At 45.5% G+C, this 19,575-nt stretch overlaps 1 protein-coding gene across 1 annotated transcript in view; it reads left to right on the forward strand.

Annotated features, from left to right (window-relative positions):
- Window positions 1–286: 286 nt before the first annotated feature.
- The window catches only part of LOC140496217 (uncharacterized), a 135,153-nt gene continuing 115,864 nt past the window's right edge, over window positions 287–19,575 (forward strand). Inside the window, exons 1-4 of the mRNA XM_072595717.1 lie at window positions 287–371; window positions 2,917–3,366; window positions 4,349–4,493; window positions 16,090–16,234. Of these exons, the coding sequence (XP_072451818.1) occupies window positions 287–371; window positions 2,917–3,366; window positions 4,349–4,493; window positions 16,090–16,234 (825 nt within the window). The remainder of the gene's footprint in view (window positions 372–2,916; window positions 3,367–4,348; window positions 4,494–16,089; window positions 16,235–19,575) is intronic.

Raw genomic sequence — 19,575 nt, forward strand, 5'->3', positions numbered from 1 at the left:
TTTCACTTGGTCACTCACAGCTGAGTCCCAGCAGCCTGACAACTCCAGCTGAGGTTTTCTCTCCAACAAAATCTCAATAATTTCCCCCAAAATTCACCGAACACGGTGATTTCAAATGGGAGCTACATCCTGTCAATTGGTGTCACTGGGTGTTGGTACAATGACAGGTCATCATTTAACTCCATGTAATTTTGTATGTTTTGGATGTAACCACCATTTGTGTGACCCTCACCCTGTGCTCTCATATTCCCAATGTTGATTTTCCAGAGGAGGAACCCAGTGGAAGATGCCTCTCAAAACCAGCTCCTTTCACAGACTGATCAACTCTCAATGCCTTCTGTTCTGTTTCTTCAGCTTTCACATTGGGAAAGGTAATTCATTTCTCAGGACTTCCTTTGTTTCACTTTGTTTAAATTCCCCAGTTTATTTTCAATGCTGTATGAGGCTGGTGATCCAATGGGATGGATTATGTATCTCAGTGTGAACATTGGTCCCAGTGTTAATGTGATTCCTGTACATTTCCCATCATTGACTGTTGAAAAGAGAGACAGAAAATTAACACGATACAAACAGAGTTCATCGAAGGTAAAGTAACAAATTAAGACAATTGTAGAGATAAAGTTATCACACAAGTGCTGCTGACAGACATAGAATAGTCCAGCACAGTACAGGCTATTCGGCCCTCAATGTTGTGCCAGTCTTTTATCCTCCTCTTAGATCAGACTCACCGATTCACCCTTCCTTGTATGATCTTCCATGTGCCTATCCAAGATTCACTTAAATGTCCCTAATGTATCTGACTCTACTACCACTGCTGGCAGTGCATTCCACATTCCAACTCCCCCACCCCCGCCCCACTCTCTGAGCAAAGAACCTACATCTGATATCTTCCCTAAATCTTCCACCAATTACCTTAAAATTATGTCCCGTCATGATAGACATTCTGCCATAGGAAAAACTCTCTGGCAATCCACTCTTTCTATGCCTCTGAACATCTTATACACCTCTATCAAGTCACCTCTCATCCTTCTTAGCTCCATTGAGAAAAACCCTAGCTCCTTTCTTCAGATGTCATGCCCTCCAGTCCAGGTAATGTCCTGGTAAATATCCTCTGCATCTTCTTGAAAGTTTTCCAATAATGAGGCAACTAGAACTGAACACAACATTTCAGTGCTCTGTAGAGCTGCAGCATAACCTCGTAGCTCGAAAACTCAATCCCCCTGCTCATGAAAGCTAACACTCCATACACCTTCTTAACAACCTTATCAACCTGGGTGGCAACTTTGAGGGATCTATGGACATGGAACCCAATATCCTTCTGTTCCTCCACACTGCCAAGAATCATGCCTTGAATCCTGTATTCAGCATTCAAATTCAACTTTCCAATGAGAACAGCTTCACACTTTTCCAGGTCGAATGCCATCTGCCACTTATCAGCCCAGTCCTGCATCCTGTCAATGTCCTGTTGCAACCTCCAATAGCCCTCTGCACTATCAACAACTCCACCAATCTTTGTGTCATCAACAAACTTACTAAGCTATCTTTCCACTTCTTCATCTTACTCATTTATAAACATCACAAAGAACAGAGGTCCCAGAACTGTTCCCAGCAGAACACCACTGTTCACCAAGCTCCAGGTGAATACTTTCCATCAACCATCACTCTCTGTCTTCTATTGGCCAGCCAATTCTGTATTCAGACAGACAGTTTCCCTGTCTCCCATGCCTCCTTACTTTCTGTATGAGCCTACCATGGGGAATCTTATCAAATGCCTTACTGAAATCCATGTACACCACATCCACTGCTTTACCTTCATCAACGTGTTTTGTCATATCATCAAAGAATTCAATAAAGTTTGTGAGGCATGACCTGCCCCTCACAAACCATGCTGACTATCTCTATTCAAACTATTAATCAACAGTACCCAGTGAAAAAGTAAATTCGAGAAACAACTGTTCACCAAGAATTCAAAGATCTCCAGATTCTGTTACTGTTGAGGATAAAAGTCACTAAACTCTGATTTCAGGTTAAGAAGTAACACCCCAAGGTGTCTAAGGCCACATCAACATTATTCTCACTGTCTCTACCACTGTCTATTTTGAACTTCCTCCCTCTGTGTATGTGTGTGTCTGTTCGTTTTAATCATTGGTTCTTGAATCAAGTGAGTCATAAAAGTCCTCTTTTCATTTAAGAAAGGCTTGAAAATGGGCTCTTGCATTGTGTAGTGAATTTGGTTGAAGTTGAAAGATCATCACTGTAAGCTGAACAAAATAAATAAAATGTTTTTGCAGCTGACTAACAGGAGTGAGAAAACAGGGAGCTGGTTCCCTTCACACAACTTGTTATAAAAAGTTCAAAAGCTGAATAAAAAATTGGAAAAGTATATTTATCCTCCTGAATCCTGAAACTTCCTCCAGTCAAAGTCCAATAAACTCTCCAGCAGCGAAGTCATTCAGTTTGGTGAAAGGCCTCCTCAGTGAGCAGGATATGACATGAGATTCTGTTCCTGACCTTCTTCCTTGGTGACGGGCTCAGACTGAGGAAGGGAACAGACACGGCAGGAGGAGGGAATATTGTGAACTCTCTGAACATGCGATCACCTTTCAGTGCAAAATCTCAGGCAAGCTCATTTCATCAAAGTTACAGATTAAACTCACAGTGTCACTTTGCTGTTTGGTACTACCTATTGCCTTTACATTGCCTGATCCCTTTTCCAGGGCTCTGTTTAGGAAGAGCTACAACTTCCTCCATCTGAGTGAAAAAAAAGTTGTTGTTGTTGCTGAGGATCAATTCCTGATTATGCAATTGGTGTGGGATTTCCCTCAATTTTCCAGCAAAGTCACAGTATTGATTTAAAAAGCTTCTGAGAAATTTCTCAGGTGTTGATTAATGCTTACTTTGTGATTGTATTTGCAGCAATCGTTGGTGCTGAGTTTACAGTTTGTGGATACCTGAACAGTCACATTAATAAATTTCATCACTACATTGGCCCAGACCCATGTTCATTGAAAGTGTCTGTAAAGAAAACAGGCTTAGAAATAGAAGCTCATCTCATTGGGAATGGTTCATCTTCCTGGACACAAGATCCTGCAGCACCTACACCTGCAGCTTCATCAGAAATCTGCATCACCTGGAAAGGATCCGTTGGCCAACTCTACATAACCCGTGGTGATATTGGAAAGTCATATCCAACTGCCATGTCCACTGGAGGGAAATGTTGTCAACATTTCACTCTCACCAATAGCAGTTCACACAAGAGTTCACCGTTGCTGAGAGACCTTATTTACATAAATCAGTCAGACTTCAGTCCAGCTCACATGGAAAATGCTTCTTATTTGGAATTTACTGGATCTGAAGGAGCATGGGGTGAGTAGAATAATAACTGACACATTGTGAATCATAGATATGTGACTCGATGACTCTATTTATCACAGATAAAGAATAAAATAGAAACATAGGCCCAGGCTTTCTCTGTTTCTCCTCCAACCACAGGAGGAGGAAAGTGTGAGTGGGGGGGTGTGTGCTGCTCCCTGTCTTCAGAGATGTCCCCAGTCAATGGGGAGGGGGAGATGGGAGGCCTGGGCTATATTATGGAGCACCAGATGAGCACTAAAAACAACACCTTGATTCTGTAAATAATGTTAATTTTATGTCACAACACAATTAATTTCATGACCTGCTTAATGAAAAGGATCGGTGGCTTTAAACCCAGATTGTGGAATATGCATTTCTTTAAGCTTGAGAGTATATTTCTCACAGGTAAACTTCTCCCAGTATTACAGGAATATTAGTTCCTGTCCAGCTAGATTTGCCAATGTCTGTTCTAACCAGACTCAATTGTAATCTAATAAAACTGAAAGGGTTTTGGTGAATTAGATGATTGATAATAATCACAACAGATGTAAAGATTTCAGCTATTTATCAGGACCCATGTTTGAGAGTTTAATGTTCCCGATGCTCTACCAGGACCACAAGTGATTTCCTTTCCCAGTCCCAAGCTTCCTTTCTCCTTTCCTTGTATTGTTCCTGTTTCTGATGCGGGACCTTTCACTCGGGAGAAAGATCTGGCTGGACATCATTGAGATGCCACGTCCATTCAGTTTCCCACTCCCCAGATGCTGCAGGCCTGCTGGGTAGTTCCAGCATTTCCTGTTAGTGTTTCACAATTTTAATTGTATTGTTCAGGACAGAGTTCAACACAAAGATGGAGATGTGTGTACACAAAGTCTTTTTAACATCAAGCTGCAATTTGCAAGCACATGGACATTACATTTCAAAGTTTGACATACTTTCCTGATATTGAAATGTTGAGATTCCCTCTTCTTTCTAACGGTATCTTTCCTATTAGAATCCCCATTGGCTGATTGCATAAATCAGAAAAACAAATTGACTGACCTCACAAGGAAAGGACAATTGAAACTAAATGATGCTCGCTATGCAATGTTACTGACCAACAGAATCCTGGGGCAATGTGAGGGGAACATTTCAGTCGGGTAAGTGTGAACAACTTGAAGTTAAAAACAATGTTTAAAAGGTGATGTAGTGAAGGGGCTTAGTTCAAATGTTTTAATTCAAGTTCATCGACCCAGTAAAAATGAGCCTGCACACTGTATTCTGCCATTTCATTCAAACTGACACTTTTTGCACTGACTTGGAGGCTCTGTGGCCTGCATTGCTTTTTAGCAGCAGAGGGAGAGGCAGGCAGCGTGCCATTGTTGGGAGCACTGAGCAGGCAAGGGGCTGGACATGTTGTTGTACAGCACTGGGCTCTGTCAATCTCACACCGAGAGCTTGTGGCAGCAGCTTATGTGGCAACAATTTGCATGGGCTTCAAGCAAATGGCTCTGTCTAAAGGTCAAAGGGACCAGTCCTTAGTGGAGTGAAGGGGACTATGTGTCAAGGAGCTCATCTAATCCCAGTCCAGGGGCTTGGCCACAGTCTCCCAGAATGTGGGGATCCCTGCAGTCCAGCGACCAGGCCAGGAACAGCCCTGAGGTAAAGTTCAAGCAGGTTGGAGATCACAGGTACATCAGCTGGGGTGCTGTGGGGACACCTGTCTTTGGGCTGGCTCTCATTCGATGCTGGCCTGCCCAAGTTACTCTGGGGACTCGGACATGGTCCGAGCTGGAGGTTTGGGTATTAATGGTCGGGGCTTTTCAGGGTCCTTTCCATGGACTCCTGGGGAAAGCAGGAATCTCAGGTCTGAGGATCAGGTTCATTGGATTGGGTTGATGAGGGAATGGTGGGAGTGAAAGGAGGAAATTCAAGATGGAAGGCCGGAATTTCCTGAAGCTTGGGATGGGATGGAAAGCTAAGGGAGGGATGGTTTTCACAAGGTGCTACTACTTTAGCCACAACACGGAGGAGGTGTATGGCCAACGAGGGCATCGAAATTCACAGAATCATGGGCTCTGAGGGTAAAGTGGGAACGTTGATGGTTATATAAAGGGGAAGGATAGAAACGGTGGAGGCTGACAGGTCACTGAAGGTGCAAGGACAGCAACAGGAAAGGGAGCATGGAGCAAAGGGAAGATCATCATTCATCTCGATAAAGACCTCACTCACAAGGACACTCAACTGAAATCGTCAGATATGAGTATTGTATCATTAACATCACGGTGAAGCAGTTTGGGAAGGGTGTCCCACAGTCAGCATCATAGTGAGGCACTCTGGGAAGGGTGTCCCACAGTCAGCATCATAGTGAGGCACTCTGGGAAGGGTGTCCCACAGTCAGCATCATAGTGAGGCACTCTGGGAAGAATCAATTGGTCAAGTGGGGCAAGAAGAAGCAGTTGATTTACTGAGTACGGTTGGGTGAGCGTTTAATTTATTTTTATCACTTAATGTCTTTATTTTGGGTTTATGGTTTACAAGTGCAATAGTGCTGTGGCCCAGAGAAGAAGAACCTGGAAAAAATCACTGTTATTGATTTTACAGACAATCTGAGGGTCTAATTGAGCAGAAAGTCATGGGAGTAGATCTCAATGCTGTGGTGTGCTCCTCCTGCTCTGTGGGGAAAGTGGGACCAGAACATGTGCAGGAAGTGGCTCCAGCTGCAGCTACTGGAAAGAAGCCTGGGTTTCAGAGCTGGAGCAGAGACTGGGGACACTGTGGAGCATCTGGGAGGCTGAGGGTATCGAGGATAACACGAACAGAGAGATGGTCACATCACAGGCTTAGACTCCAAAGTGAGAAAGTGAATAGTTGATCACCGGGCCGAGTCACAGAACGATGCAGCAAGTGCAGGAAACCCCTGTGGCTATCCCCCTGCAAAACAGATAGACCCACAATGGATCCTGCTTGGGGTAATGGCCTCTCAGAGGAACGTAGTGACTCTAAAATCTGTTGCACCGTGGTTGGCTCTGCTGTATTGGAGAGGAGGAACACTTTGGAGTGGAAGGGTGAACAGCCAATGGTTGTGGACTGCACAGATATCAACATCATGGGTTAAAAATTGGAATGGGGTCATACAAGCAGAATATCGGGATTCGTTTTCAGACGTTTCGTCACCGTACTGGGTAACATCATCAGTGAGCCTTCAGGTGACGCTTCATCCAGAGGTTCACTGATGATGTTACCTAGTACAGCGATGAAACATCTGAAAATGAACCTTCCAGCTCAGCGAGCAATCCTCCATCCAGAACCTCAATCTGAGTTACAAATCTTCTCAAAACTCACTAGAATGTAGGGAGTTAGGAAACAAGTTACAAAGGACATTCTCAAAGGCCGTGATCTCAGGATTGATCCCAATACCATGTGCAAGTCAGAGTAGAAACAGCAGGACACATCAGTTGAATATGTGGCTGGAGAGATGGTGTGAGGGGGAGGGTGTCAGATTATTGGGGCATTGGAGAATTCTGGGGGCGGTGGGACTAGTACAGTCTGGATGGTGTACACTTGTGCTGGACTGGTACTGATGTCCTGAGGGGAGTATTTCTCAGTCTGGTTGGGGAGGATTCAAACTGAAATAGCAGAGGGATGGGAACCTATCCAGGGAGACAGAGAGGGAAACCAGGACAAAAACAAATGATATAACAGACAAAAAGGGAAAAGGAGGGAGAGGAACATTTGCTGGTTAAAGAGTAATTTACACAATAGTAATGAAGGATAATGGCTCCAATGAAATGGAATCTGTATGGGTGGAGCTTACGAACACCTAGGGGCATTAAACAATAGTGGGAGTTGTATATACCACAACAATGTCATGGTAAATTAGGCATTAAACAGGAAATCATGGAAACAGGAAATAAAGGTACATGGTAAATAAGGGGAACTTTAATCTGCAGATGGATTGGGCAAATCAAGTCAGTACCAATGCTGTAGGAAGAGGAATTCCAGTGTGTTTACGAGATGATTTTCTGGATCAATGTGTTGATGAACGAAATAGAGAATAGGGCATCCTAGACTGAGTATTGTGGAATGAGGAAGGAATAATTGGAAGTGATAATGTCAGAGGCCCCTTGGGAAAGAGTGATCATAACATGATAGAATTCCTCACTCAGATGGAGAGTAACGGAGCTGATTCTGAGACTCAGGTCCTGAATCTAAATAAGGAAACAGTGATGGTATGAAGCATGTGCTGTCTATGATCAAATTGGGGAATGTTACCTCAAGTAATGATGGTGTATAGGCAATGGCAAACATTTACAGAACACTGAGGAACTGCAACAATTTCCATTCCTGCCTGGCAATGCAATAAAATGGTGACCTGAATGGTGACCTGACCATGGCTCCCAAAGGAAATTATAGATATCATTCGATCCAAAGAACAGACATAAAGTAAACAGCAGACCTGAGGATTGGGAGCCCAGTTTATAATTTAACAAAGGAGGACAAAAGGATTGATAAAGAGAGGGAACATAGAATATGAGAGTCAGCTAGTGGGAAAGATACAAACTGAATGTAGAAGCTTGTGGAGATATTGCCGAGAAAAAGATGATTGAAGACAAAAGTTTATCAGTTACAATCAGAAAGAGGGAAGTTATAATGGGGCACAAAGAGATGGCAGACCATTTAAATACAGAGTTTGGTCTGATTTTCATAAATAACATTTGAAATATGTTGAGGGAATCAGGATCGAGTGAGAGGGAGGAACTGAAGGAAAACAATTGGAGAAACTGATGGGATTGAAGATAAATAACTGCCCAGGGCCTGACAATCTCCATCCGAGAGTAATTAAGGAAGTGGCCTGAGAAATAGTGGATGCATTGGTGGGCATCTTTCAGAATTCTCTTGACTCTGGAACAGTTCCAATGGATTGGAGGGTTATTAATTTAACCCAGTATATTACAAAGAGAGCAAACAGGGATTTATAGAGGAGGGAGCCCATCAGCAGGATTTAGCAAAATGCAAGAGTCCATTTGGAAAGATTTAATAACAGTGCATTAGAAAGCAGTGAGATGACTGGACTGAGTCATTGTAGACTAAGGAAAGGGAAGCCATGCTTGGCAAATCCAGTGGAAGTTAGGCTCATCCGAGAGAACGAGATCTTTCTGGACAAGACCTTCAGTGATGTTATTACACCAATCATGTCAGAAGAGAGCAGAAGAGTGCAGACGATGAGGAAGGCAGAGAGGAGACAGGTGCAAGAGACGCCGGGAGAAGTACCTGTCAGGAACAAGTTGAAGCTTTTGGACACAGTAGAGTCTGATGACACTGCCAGTTCGCAAGGCGGCTATGTTTGTCAATCAAAAGTTGCCGCAGAAGCAGAGCAGAAGAGTCGGACATCGCACAGAGCCGTGGTAATAGGGGACTCCATCGTGAGAGGAACTGACCGGGGTTTTTGTGGCAGCAGACGGGATTTAAGGATGGTGTGTTGCCTTCCTGGTGCTAGAGTAAAAGACATCGCGGACAGAGTGCAGGACATCCTCAAGGACGAGGGTGAAGAGCCCGAGGTGGTGGTACACGTCGGCACAAATGATGTCGGGAAGAAGAGGAGGAACATACTACAGCGAGACTTCGGAGAACTAGGAAGAAGGCTAAAAAGCAGGACGTCCAAGGTGGTTATCTCCAGTTTGCTTCCAGTTCCTCGGACTAGTGTGGCCAGAAACCGGGAGATAATGGACTTGAACGTGTGGTTGGGGAACTGGTGCAGGAAGCAAGGTTTCAAGTTCTTGGATCACTGGGGTATATTTTATGGTAACCATAAATTCTACAAGAGAGACGGCTTGCACCTTAATAGATCAGGGATCAGCATTCTGGCAGGCAGGTTTTCTGCTGCAACACCGCTACATTTAAACTAAGTAGCGGGGGGGAGGGGACAAGCTGGATGTTTAATAAGGAAATTGAAGGGGTAGTTCGAACAAGAGAAGTCAAGAAAGACAACTGTATCAAGGAGGCAGAAAACTGGAAAAGGCATCATGCTGTAAAGTTGAGTGAAATAAGGGTTGAGGGGAAGGGTGAGAGCAGTAACAAATTAAAAATTCTATATATGAATGCACGAAGCATTAGACACAAGGTGGATGAGCTTGAGGCTCTTTTGGAAATTGGCAGATACGATATTGTGGGGATAACTGAGACGTGGCTTCATGGGGACAGGGCCTGGGAAATGAATCTTCAAGGCTACACGTGCTATCGTAAGGACAGACTGACGGGCAGAGGGGGTGGGGTGGCCTTGTTGGTAAGGGAGGATATTCAGTCCCTTGCGCGGGGGGACCTAGAGTCAGGGGATGTAGAGTCAGTGTGGATAGAGCTTCGAAACACTAAGGGTAAAAAGACCCTCATGGGAGTCATCTACAGGCCCCCAAACAGTAGTCTGGATGTCGGATGTAAGTTGAATCAGGAGCTGAAATTGGCTTGTCGCAAAGATGCTACTACAGTTGTTATGGGGGATTTTACCATGCAGGTAGACTGGGAGAATCAGGATGGTATCAGGCCTCAAGAAAGAGACTTTGTGGAGTGCCTCAGAGATGGATTTTTAGAGCAGCTGGTGCTGGAGCCGACCAGGGATAAGGCGATTCTGGATCTGGTATTGTGTAACGAACCTGAATTGGTCAGTGACCTCGAAGTGAAGGAGCCATTGGGAAGTAATGACCATAATTGCTTCAATCTGCAATTTGAGAGGGAGTGGGTACAATCTGAAGTGACAATATTTCAGTTGAATAAAGGGAAATATGGAGCTATGAGGGAGCAACTGGCCAAAGTTCAATGGTGCAATACCTTAACAGGGAAGACCGTGGAGGAACAATGGCGGATATTTCTGTGTATAATGCAGAAGTTGCAGGATCAGTTCATTCCTAAAAGGAAGAAAGATCCCAGGAGGAGACATGGGCAGCCGTGGCTGACGAGGGAAGTAAAGAAACATATAAAGTTAAAAGAGAAAAAGTATAACTTAGCGAAGATAAGCGGGAAAATGGAGGACTGGGAAGCTTTTAAAGAACAACAGAGGATTAGTAAGAAGGAAATACGCAGAGAAAAAATGAGGTACGAAGGTAAACTGGCCAAGAATATAAAGGAGGATAGTAAAAGCTTTTTTAGGTATGTCCAAGGCAAAAAAATGGTTAGGACAAAAATTGGGCCCTTGAAGACAGAAACAGGGGAATATATTACTGGGAACAAAGAAATGGCAGAGGAATTAAATGGGTACTTCAGATCTGTGTTCACTGGAGAAGACACAAGCAATCTCCCTGAGGTAACAGTGGCTGAAGGACCTGAACTTAAGGGAATTTATATTTGCCAGGATTTGGTGTTGGAGAGACTGTTAGGTCTGAAGGTTGATAAGTCTCTGGGACCTGATGGCCTGCATCCCAGGGTACTGAAGGAGGTAGCTCGGGAAATCGTGGATGCGCTGGTGATTATTTTCCAGAGTTCAATAGAATCGGGGTCAGCTCCTGAGGATTGGAGGGCGGCTAATGTTGTGCCACTTTTTAAGAAGGGTGGGCGGGAGAAAGCAGGAAATTATAGACCAGTTAGTCTGACCTCAGTGGTGGGAAAGATGCTGGAGTCTATTATAAAGGATGAAATTACGGCACATCTGGATAATAGTAACAGGATAGGACAGAGTCAGCATGGATTTATGAAGGGGAAATCATGCTTGACTAATCTTCTTGAATTTTTTGAGGATGTAACTCGGAAGATGGACGAGGGAGATCCAGTGGATGTAGTGTACCTGGACTTTCAGAAAGCTTTTGATAAAGTCCCACACAAGAGGTTAGTGAGTAAAATTAGGGCGCACGGTATTGGGGGCAAAGTACTAGAATGGATAGAGAATTGGTTGGCTAATAGGAAACAAAGGGTAGTGATTAACGGCTCCATTTCGGAATGGCAAGCAGTGACCAGTGGGGTACAGCAGGGATCCGTGCTGGGACTGCAGCTTTTTACAATATATGTAAATGATATAGAAGATGGTATCAGCAATAACATTAGCAAATTTGCTGATGATACAAAGCTGGGTGGTAGGGTGAAATGTGATGAGGATGTTAGGAGATTACAGGGTGACCTGGACAAGTTAGGTGAGTGGGCAGATGCATGGCAGATGCAGTTTAATGTGGATAAATGTCTGGTTATCCACTTTGGTGGCAAGAACAAGAAGGCAGATTACTACCTCAATGGTATCAAATTAGGTAAAGGGGCTGTTCAGAGAGATCTGGGTGTTCTTGTCCACCAGTCAATGAAGGTAAGCATGCAGGTACAGCAGGTCGTGAAGAAGGCTAATAGCATGCTGGCCTTCATAACAAGAGGAATTGAGTATAGAAGCAAAGAGGTGCTTCTGCAGCTGTACAGGGCCCTGGTGAGACCACACCTGGTGTCCTGTATGCAATTCTGGTCACCAAATTTGAGGAAAGACATTCTGGCTATTGAGGGAGTGCAGCGAAGGTTCACGAGGTCAATTCCTGGAATGGCGGGATTACCTTACACTGAAAGACTGAAGCGACTGGGCTTGTATACCCTTGAGTTTAGAAGACTGAGAGGGGATCTGATTGAAACGTATAGGATTATGAAAGGATTGGACACTCTGGCAGGAGGAAACATATTTCCGCTGATGGGGGAGTGCTGAACCAGAGGACACAACTTAAAAATACGGGGTAGACCATTTAGGACAGAGATGAGGAGAAACTACTTCACCCAGAGAGTGGTGGCTGTGTGGAATGCTCTGCCCCAGAGGGCAGTGGAGGCCCAGTCTCTGGATTCATTTAAGAAAGAATTGGATAGAGCTCTTAAAGAAAGTGGAGTCAAGGGTTATGGAGAAAAGGCTGGAACAGGATACTGATTGGGAATGATCAGCCATGATCATATTGAATGGCGGTGCAGGCTCGAAGGGCTGAATGGACTACTCCTGCATCTATTGTCTATTGTCTATTGTCTATTGTCTATTAGCAACTCTGCTGGAGCTGTCCCTGGAGCTGGGTGAGGGGTGGTCTGATATCAAACAGTTTGGTATCGCGTGAAGCTGTATGGCTGTTTCTTTGAGCCTACCTTCAAAGGTTGCCCTGCACTTTCCACCAGACCATTGGACAGTGGATGGTATGGGGCTGTCCCTTCCTGCCTAATGCCACTCAGCTTTGGGAATAATGGGCCGTTGTCTGTGACCAACATTCCCTTGAGTCCATGCATTGTGGAGGATGCTTGCACCTTTCCAATCGTTTTCCCCGTGTTGAACAAATGGATTCTGTGCATATCCAACCACTTTAAATGAGCATCCACAATGACTGAAAACACGGAGTGTGTGAAAGGACTGGCGTTGTAGACGTGTGACTGAGTTCAGGGTTTACCCAGTCATTCCCACAAATGTTGGGGAGTTGCTGGTGGTAATTTGTGTCCTCGTTGGCACTCTGGGCACTGCCCCACCAATGCAGCTATGTCATCATCCAATCCTGGCCAGCAGATGTAACTTCTCACTAACATCTTCATTTTGGAATCCCCTGGATGACCCCGGTGGAGTTCAGCCAGTATCTGTCAATGACCTTTACTCGGGACAATCATTCCTGCTCTCCATAACAATATGCCACCCTTTATGGTGATCTGGTCTCACTGAGTCCAGAAAGGTTTCAATTCTGGTGATGGTTTCTTTCCTCTGTCACCACCAGCTGTGTTTGTTTTGCCAGGACGGGATGTTTTTGTGGCAACAATCTGATATTTTCAGTGGTGACCAGAAGGGTGTCCAGAAAGTTTAAAACCAGAACAGACTCTTCTTGTGGTGGAACCACTGGCCAGTGGGAGGTGCCTCAATGTATCTGCATTTCCCACTTGGCCTCCCGGACAGGGTTCTAACTTGTCACTGTCTGCCTCAGAATAAGAGCCCACCACTGTATTCATCCTGAAGGTCTGGGCGGCATGGCCCAGTCCTCTTTAAGTAGCCCTAGCAGGGGATTGTGGTCTGTTCCTATTACAAATGTACACACGGAAAGGTACAGGTGAAACTTTCTCACATCAAAGGTGACCACAAAACCTTCCTTCTCTATCTGGGCATATCTTCGTTCAGCATTAGCCCAAATCCAGGAAGCATGCACTATCGGGCGTTCCTCTCTATTGGCCCTCCAGTGAGCCCAACACTACCCTGATACCCCACAGGGAGGTATCACACATCAGCACCATATCTCGCTTGGGATTGCAGTGAGCAAATACCTGAGACAATGACAGCTGCTTCTCTACTTCCCCAAAGGCTACATCTGAGCTCCAAGGCCATTCCCAAGGCTGACCCTTTTTCAATAGAAGATGGAAGGATGCCAGAATGGAGACCAGGTTGTGGATGATCGTTCTGTAATAATCCACCAACCCAAGGAAAGGTTTATGCTCCAGTACAGATGAAGGAGACTCAGGATCTTTTTTCAATGAATCTCAACCAGTTCTGTCCTATCAAGCTTGGGTCTGGGCCATTTACTACAATCAGTGGGAACTGAACCAGCTCCTTCTCAGAAAAGATTGAAACTGAAGTTATACCCTTAATGTGGAAAGGGTCCCCAGTACAGGCTCTCAGCCTGGCCGAGATCTTACACAGACTTAAGGGTTAGAGTCCTGAGGGAATTTTGGTAAAGACTGGTTCCACAATCACTGATACAGCCGCGCTGGTATGGACCTCCATTGGAACTGGGTGACCATTTAACCCGACCTTTATTTTGATTGGTTCTGATTTGGAGATGATGGAGCATTTTAACTGTTCCTAACCAGCTGTCGGTGAACTTTCCAGTGTGTGCACTCTCCTGGATAATGTCCTGTGAGTTCTTATTCAATTCAGGCCAAGTGGGACCCCATTGCTGTCTCGGGTCCACATACTGGCTGTGACTACAATGGTCTACCAGGCCGGATCAAGGAGAAAACGTCAACTGGTTGTCCGAGGCCTGGCTTTGTTTTGGGGTTTTGCTGTGGGCTGTCCAAGGGTCCCTCTGTTCAGGATATGTCCTGAGTGAGGCTGTGCAATGGCCTTCCCTCATGTGGTGTTCCCAAGCTCAGTCGGCCTGGTGAGGCTGTCCACTTCCACCAACATACCCTGTAACTCAAGCTCCACTTGCTGCATTTTCTAACCACAAAGCCAGTTGTAGTGCTTGTTTGAAGTCCTGTTGGGCTTCAGCGAGTCAGTGCTTTTGCATGGTCACCTCATAAAGCCCACACACCAAACGCTGTCTCAGCATCTCACTGAGGGTTAAACCAAAATCATATTCCTCTGTCAGTTGTTTTAACCAAATCTCTGATACGGATTTCCCTGAAAGGTTCTCAAACTGTTGAGTAATACCGATGGTGTCTCAGAATGAGAGCAGGCTTGGGTCTGTAACAAACCTTCACTAAATCCATCAACTCTTGAAATGTTTTAGTGTCTGGTGCTGCAAGAAAACTCAGGCTCCTAATAACCAAAAAGGTTGCAAGGCCACGCGCTGTCAGTAGAATTACTCATTGCTTGTTATCTGAAGTCATGTCATTTGCCGGAAAAAATCCTGCATTTTTCCACATTCTGGGCCCAGTCTTCGACGGCAGGATTGAATGAGTCAAGCTTCCCAAATAGCAGCACAATGTCAGAAATGTTGAGCCCAACTCAAAGACACCTGAAGCAAGTGGATCTCTTCAGCAAAGTGCTTTTTTCTCATCATTACAGAAATAACTCACTGAAAGCTGGTATCACATCACCAAGTCACCCTTTATTGACACCAACGTAGTCAATAACACTGACCCAGCTAGCTCAGAGCTGGCTCCTGGAGGGAGCAGAACCCCTGGACACTCCAGTTTGTATCTGTCAGCCAGGGCTCCCTGTTCGAACCAGGTTAACAGCCCCGATCAGGGACCTCAAATTCTCTGAGATCCACCTGGCTGACCTTGTGTCAGTCACTACAGTGTTCAGTAACTGCACCTCACGCTGGGTAAGCCATTGAGCTACTGCCTTCAGGAAGTCTGACAATACTCTTGTCTCCCAGTTTAATCTTACCTCATGGTTCTTCAGATTCATCTGAGAAAGAACTGAGAAGAGACTGATGCCCCCATTGAAGCTGCTATGTTTGATGTGGTGGTGATGTGGTTTCTTTGGGGATTAACAGAAACTCAGATCAGACACCTTAGTAATTATTACAGTATGTTTATGATCACACTGAGCACGGCAGTAAGGTATCAGAGCAGCATCACTCTCTACATCTTCATCAAACTCACTGCATGGAAAGGTTTGGCCTCATCCTAAACATTTTCTCACACGGATCCCTGCCATTGTCCCTCTGAAATCTGTAAATGACCCGGGACAGAAAATGGTGGCGAATTTGGACAGAAACGCACGGAGGAAATAGAAACATTTTGTGGAAGGATTTGATTCAAACTGTGAGCCATTTCATTTTAAATTAAAGCAGCAATATCTATTGAAGGTCAACTTACAGCATGGTTGTGTCAAACTAATTTACATATTTACATTTAAAACAAATGTAAATAATTGGTCCCTCAGCACACATAGTGATGACATCATGATAAAGGCTGATGGGTTCTGATGAAGAGTCACTGGACTCGGAACATTCATTCTGCTTTCTCCCCACAGATACCAGACCTGCTGAGTTTCACCAGCAATTACTGTTTTTGTTTCATGATAGAGACTGAAGTGTAATAAATAAGTTAATATTGACCCTAATGTGTGAATCCCTGTTTCTTATCCAGTCCAATGCTAACTGTCTGTGCATTTTCCAGCCTGGAGTCTGATCTACGTAAGGTCCTGATGGATATGGATTTTCCAATGGACAGTGAAACCTTTGTACTTCCAAATGTTAAGGCTGCTGTGATCAAAGTGGATATGAATGTTTCTGAGTTTAAGGTTACTGCCAATTTCTCATGGGTAAGTGTTTTCACAATGCAGTAATTAATAAAATGAGATTAGATTACATTACAGTGTGGAAACAGGCCCTTCAGCCCAACAGGTTCACACCGAACGGCCGAAGTGCAACCCACCCATACCCCTACATTTACACCTTACCTTACACTACGGTCAATTTAGCATGGCCAATTCACCTGACCTGCACATCTTTGTGACTTGTGGGAGGAAACCGGAGCACCCGGAGGAAACCCACGCAGACACGGGGAGAACGTGCAAACTCCACACAGTCAGTCCCCTGAGGTGGGAATCAAACCCTGGGTCTCAGGCGCTCTGAAGCAGCAGTGCTAACCACTGTGCCACTGTGCCGCCCAATAAGGGTGTAGTAATGAAATGTGACATTGTCTGACTTGATAATATTTGAGTCTTAAATACCCCCCGGAGTAAGGATCACACAAATATTTAACTGCAACAGTTCAATAGAATCAGATCATTTCTATCTGGATAATCTGAACAATGACCAAGGGGGAAAGTCCCAGCTTTGTAGTGTTGCTTGTGATGAGACTACATGGGCCCTGTGCCCCCCTGGAGATGGGTGCTGTGATGCCAGCTGTTTCCAGTATACCCCACATGGTACAGCCTCTTGAGAAGGTGCCCCCTGACCCCTGTGTGTTACTGGAACCAGGTGATGAGCTGCTATCCTGGTTTTACACAGCAGCCTCCCTGCCTGATGTAATACTGAATTCCCCAACTTGGACCACCCAGGGCCAAGCACCAAACATGTGCATCATAGGATCTTTATTCAGGAACATAGCCAGTGACGTGGACAAATGGGAACTGACCATCCTTGTGCAGTGCCCGAGTGCCTGTCCTGGTGTTCCTGTGCAGCTTTACCCCGTTGGTTACTGCATGGTTAGTGGAAGGCAGCTGACCTCCAATGGGGGAGACTGCAGGTGGCTTTTGTAGGATTTCCTGGGGAAACCCTGGGCCTGGCTTCAGACTGAACCATCTCCCAACAGACAGCAGCTGTCTGGACTGACAGGGTAAGGGACAACAGCAAGGGGACTGGTGGAGTGGCCACAGTGAGAGCACAAATGCTGTCGCCCTGAGAGAGGGCAGCAGGTTGATGCTCCATGGTGCCTCTGCCAGTCCCCCAGGCAGCATCCCCAGATCCCTAGTGATCTGTTGGAGGATGAGCTGCTGGCCTGCTCCAAGACCCTGCAAACCCCTTTGCCCACTGGGATCCACAGTCATGTTCACAGCAGGTCTGAGCCTACATGGGACCAAGCACAACCTCAGTCTGAACTCACACTGCAGCATTGAGGGGTTTCTTGGCTTCTGTCTGAGCTTCAGCAGAGGCTGAGACAGTGAGTACAGATACTGGATCACTGCCCTGTCAGCTGCTGCACTCAAGGAGCTGGTTCCCACTGGCCCAGGGGGAAATGATGGGATCCAAGCTCTGTACAGTGCCCTCTGTCACATTGGGACTGAGCTTCACCATGCCCTTTGATAGGCTGTCTGACATGGCCTGCTAATGTACCAAGCATCTCAGTGTGTATTCCCATCAACCTCCTTCTGTAGGCCTCCCATTAATGTCCCCATCTGTGTTCCCTGCAGCAGAACCTGCCCTCCATGGAGTTGGCACACGAGGTACCCATTTCCCCTGGCAGCTCACCTGTGAGATCAAGTTACAATGCCCCCTCACCAGTGACCTGGGTTTGAACTTCCACCTCCTCACGGCTGTGAGCAGGTCCCCAGCCGGCAGTTCCTGGGAATCTAAAAGCAGCAAATCAGAACGGGAGGGTTGGGATGTTGGAGGGAGAGGCAGAGGAAAGCACCAGATCCGTGGTCCCACAGTCTGCAGCTTTCATTTGATTCCCCATCTCAGGGTGAGAGTGAGGAGGGGATTGAGAGCAGCAGAGGCAGTTACTCACCGTCATCCTTAATGTCCCCCATGAAGCCATGGTCTCTGTTCCAGCTGTCCCCATGATTCTCAGCATATTCCCAGAGGTCCCTCTGTGAATGAAATGGTCCTGTCCCCACTGATTCTGTCGGCCCTGTAGCTATTATGGAGAACCTTCTGCTGTAAAATGTGATTGAGTCTGTTGTAGTGTGTTGGGGTGATGACCCACAGCTGAATAGCTGGATGGGAGTGGAAGCATCAAGAGTTGGTGTTGGGGTGTGTTTGTGTGTGTGTGTGTGTGTGTGTCTGTGTCTGTGTGTGACTGTGTGTATGTCTGTGTGTGTGTGTGTCTGTGTGTGTGTCTGTGTGTGTGTGTTTGTGTCTCTGTGTGTCTGTGTGTATGTATGTGCGTGTCTGTGTCTGTGTGTCTGTGTGTGTGTGTGTGTGTGTGTGTGTGTGTCCGTGTGTGTTCGTGTGTCTGTGCGTGCAAGCGTGGAAAAACAATTCGAAAGCTCAGGATGAAAGTGAAAAAGATCTATGTGCTAGCAGAGTCAGCAGTTAATTTGTTCATCTGTAGAGCAGTGATCTCTCTGATTCGTGATCCTGAAGGTATTAAGAATCAACCATGCAGAACAGGGCTGAAGTCACATCTTAGTTTGAATGAATTGCGAGGTGCTGCCTTTTGGGAAAACAAATCTTAGCATGACTTATACAATTAACAGTAAGGTCCTAGGGAGTGTTGCCAAGCAAAGAGATCTTGGAGTGCAGGTTCATAGCTCCTTGAAAGTAGACTCACCGGTAGACAGGATAGTGAAGAAGGCGTTTGGTATGCTTTCCTTTATTGGTCAGAGTATTGAGTACAGGAGTTGGGAGGTCATGTTACAGCTGTCCATGACATTGGTTAGGCCACTGTTGGGATATTGCCAACCATTGATCCTCATGTGAGGTAAACCTAATGTATGAATCCTCAAATTTCTGTGACCATATGCATGTCCAGCAGTCTCTTAAATATCCCCAATGACCTCGTTTCCACAATTGCTGCTGGCAACGCATTCCATGCTCTCACAACTCTCTGCATAAAGAACCCACCTCTGACATCCCCTCTATACTTTCCGCCAAACAGCTTAAAACTATGACCCCTCTTGTAAACAATTTCGGCCCTGGGAAAAAGTTTCTGGCTGTCATCTATGCCTCTCATTATCTTGTACAACTCAATTAGGTCCCCTCTCTGCCTTCTTTTTTACCAGGGAATAAAGTCCGAGCTCAGTCAACCTCTCTTCGTAAGATAAGCCCTCCATTCCAGGCAGCATCCTGGTAAACATCCTCTGAACCCTCTCCAAAGCATCCATATCTTTCCTATAATAGGGCGACCAGAACTGGACACAGTATTCCTAGTGTGGTCTAACCAAAGTTTTATAGAGCTGCTACAAGATCCCATGGCTCTTAAACTCAATCCCTCTGT

Source organism: Chiloscyllium punctatum, chromosome 26 (assembly GCF_047496795.1).
Source record: "Chiloscyllium punctatum isolate Juve2018m chromosome 26, sChiPun1.3, whole genome shotgun sequence".
Taxonomy (NCBI): Eukaryota; Metazoa; Chordata; class Chondrichthyes; order Orectolobiformes; family Hemiscylliidae; genus Chiloscyllium; species Chiloscyllium punctatum.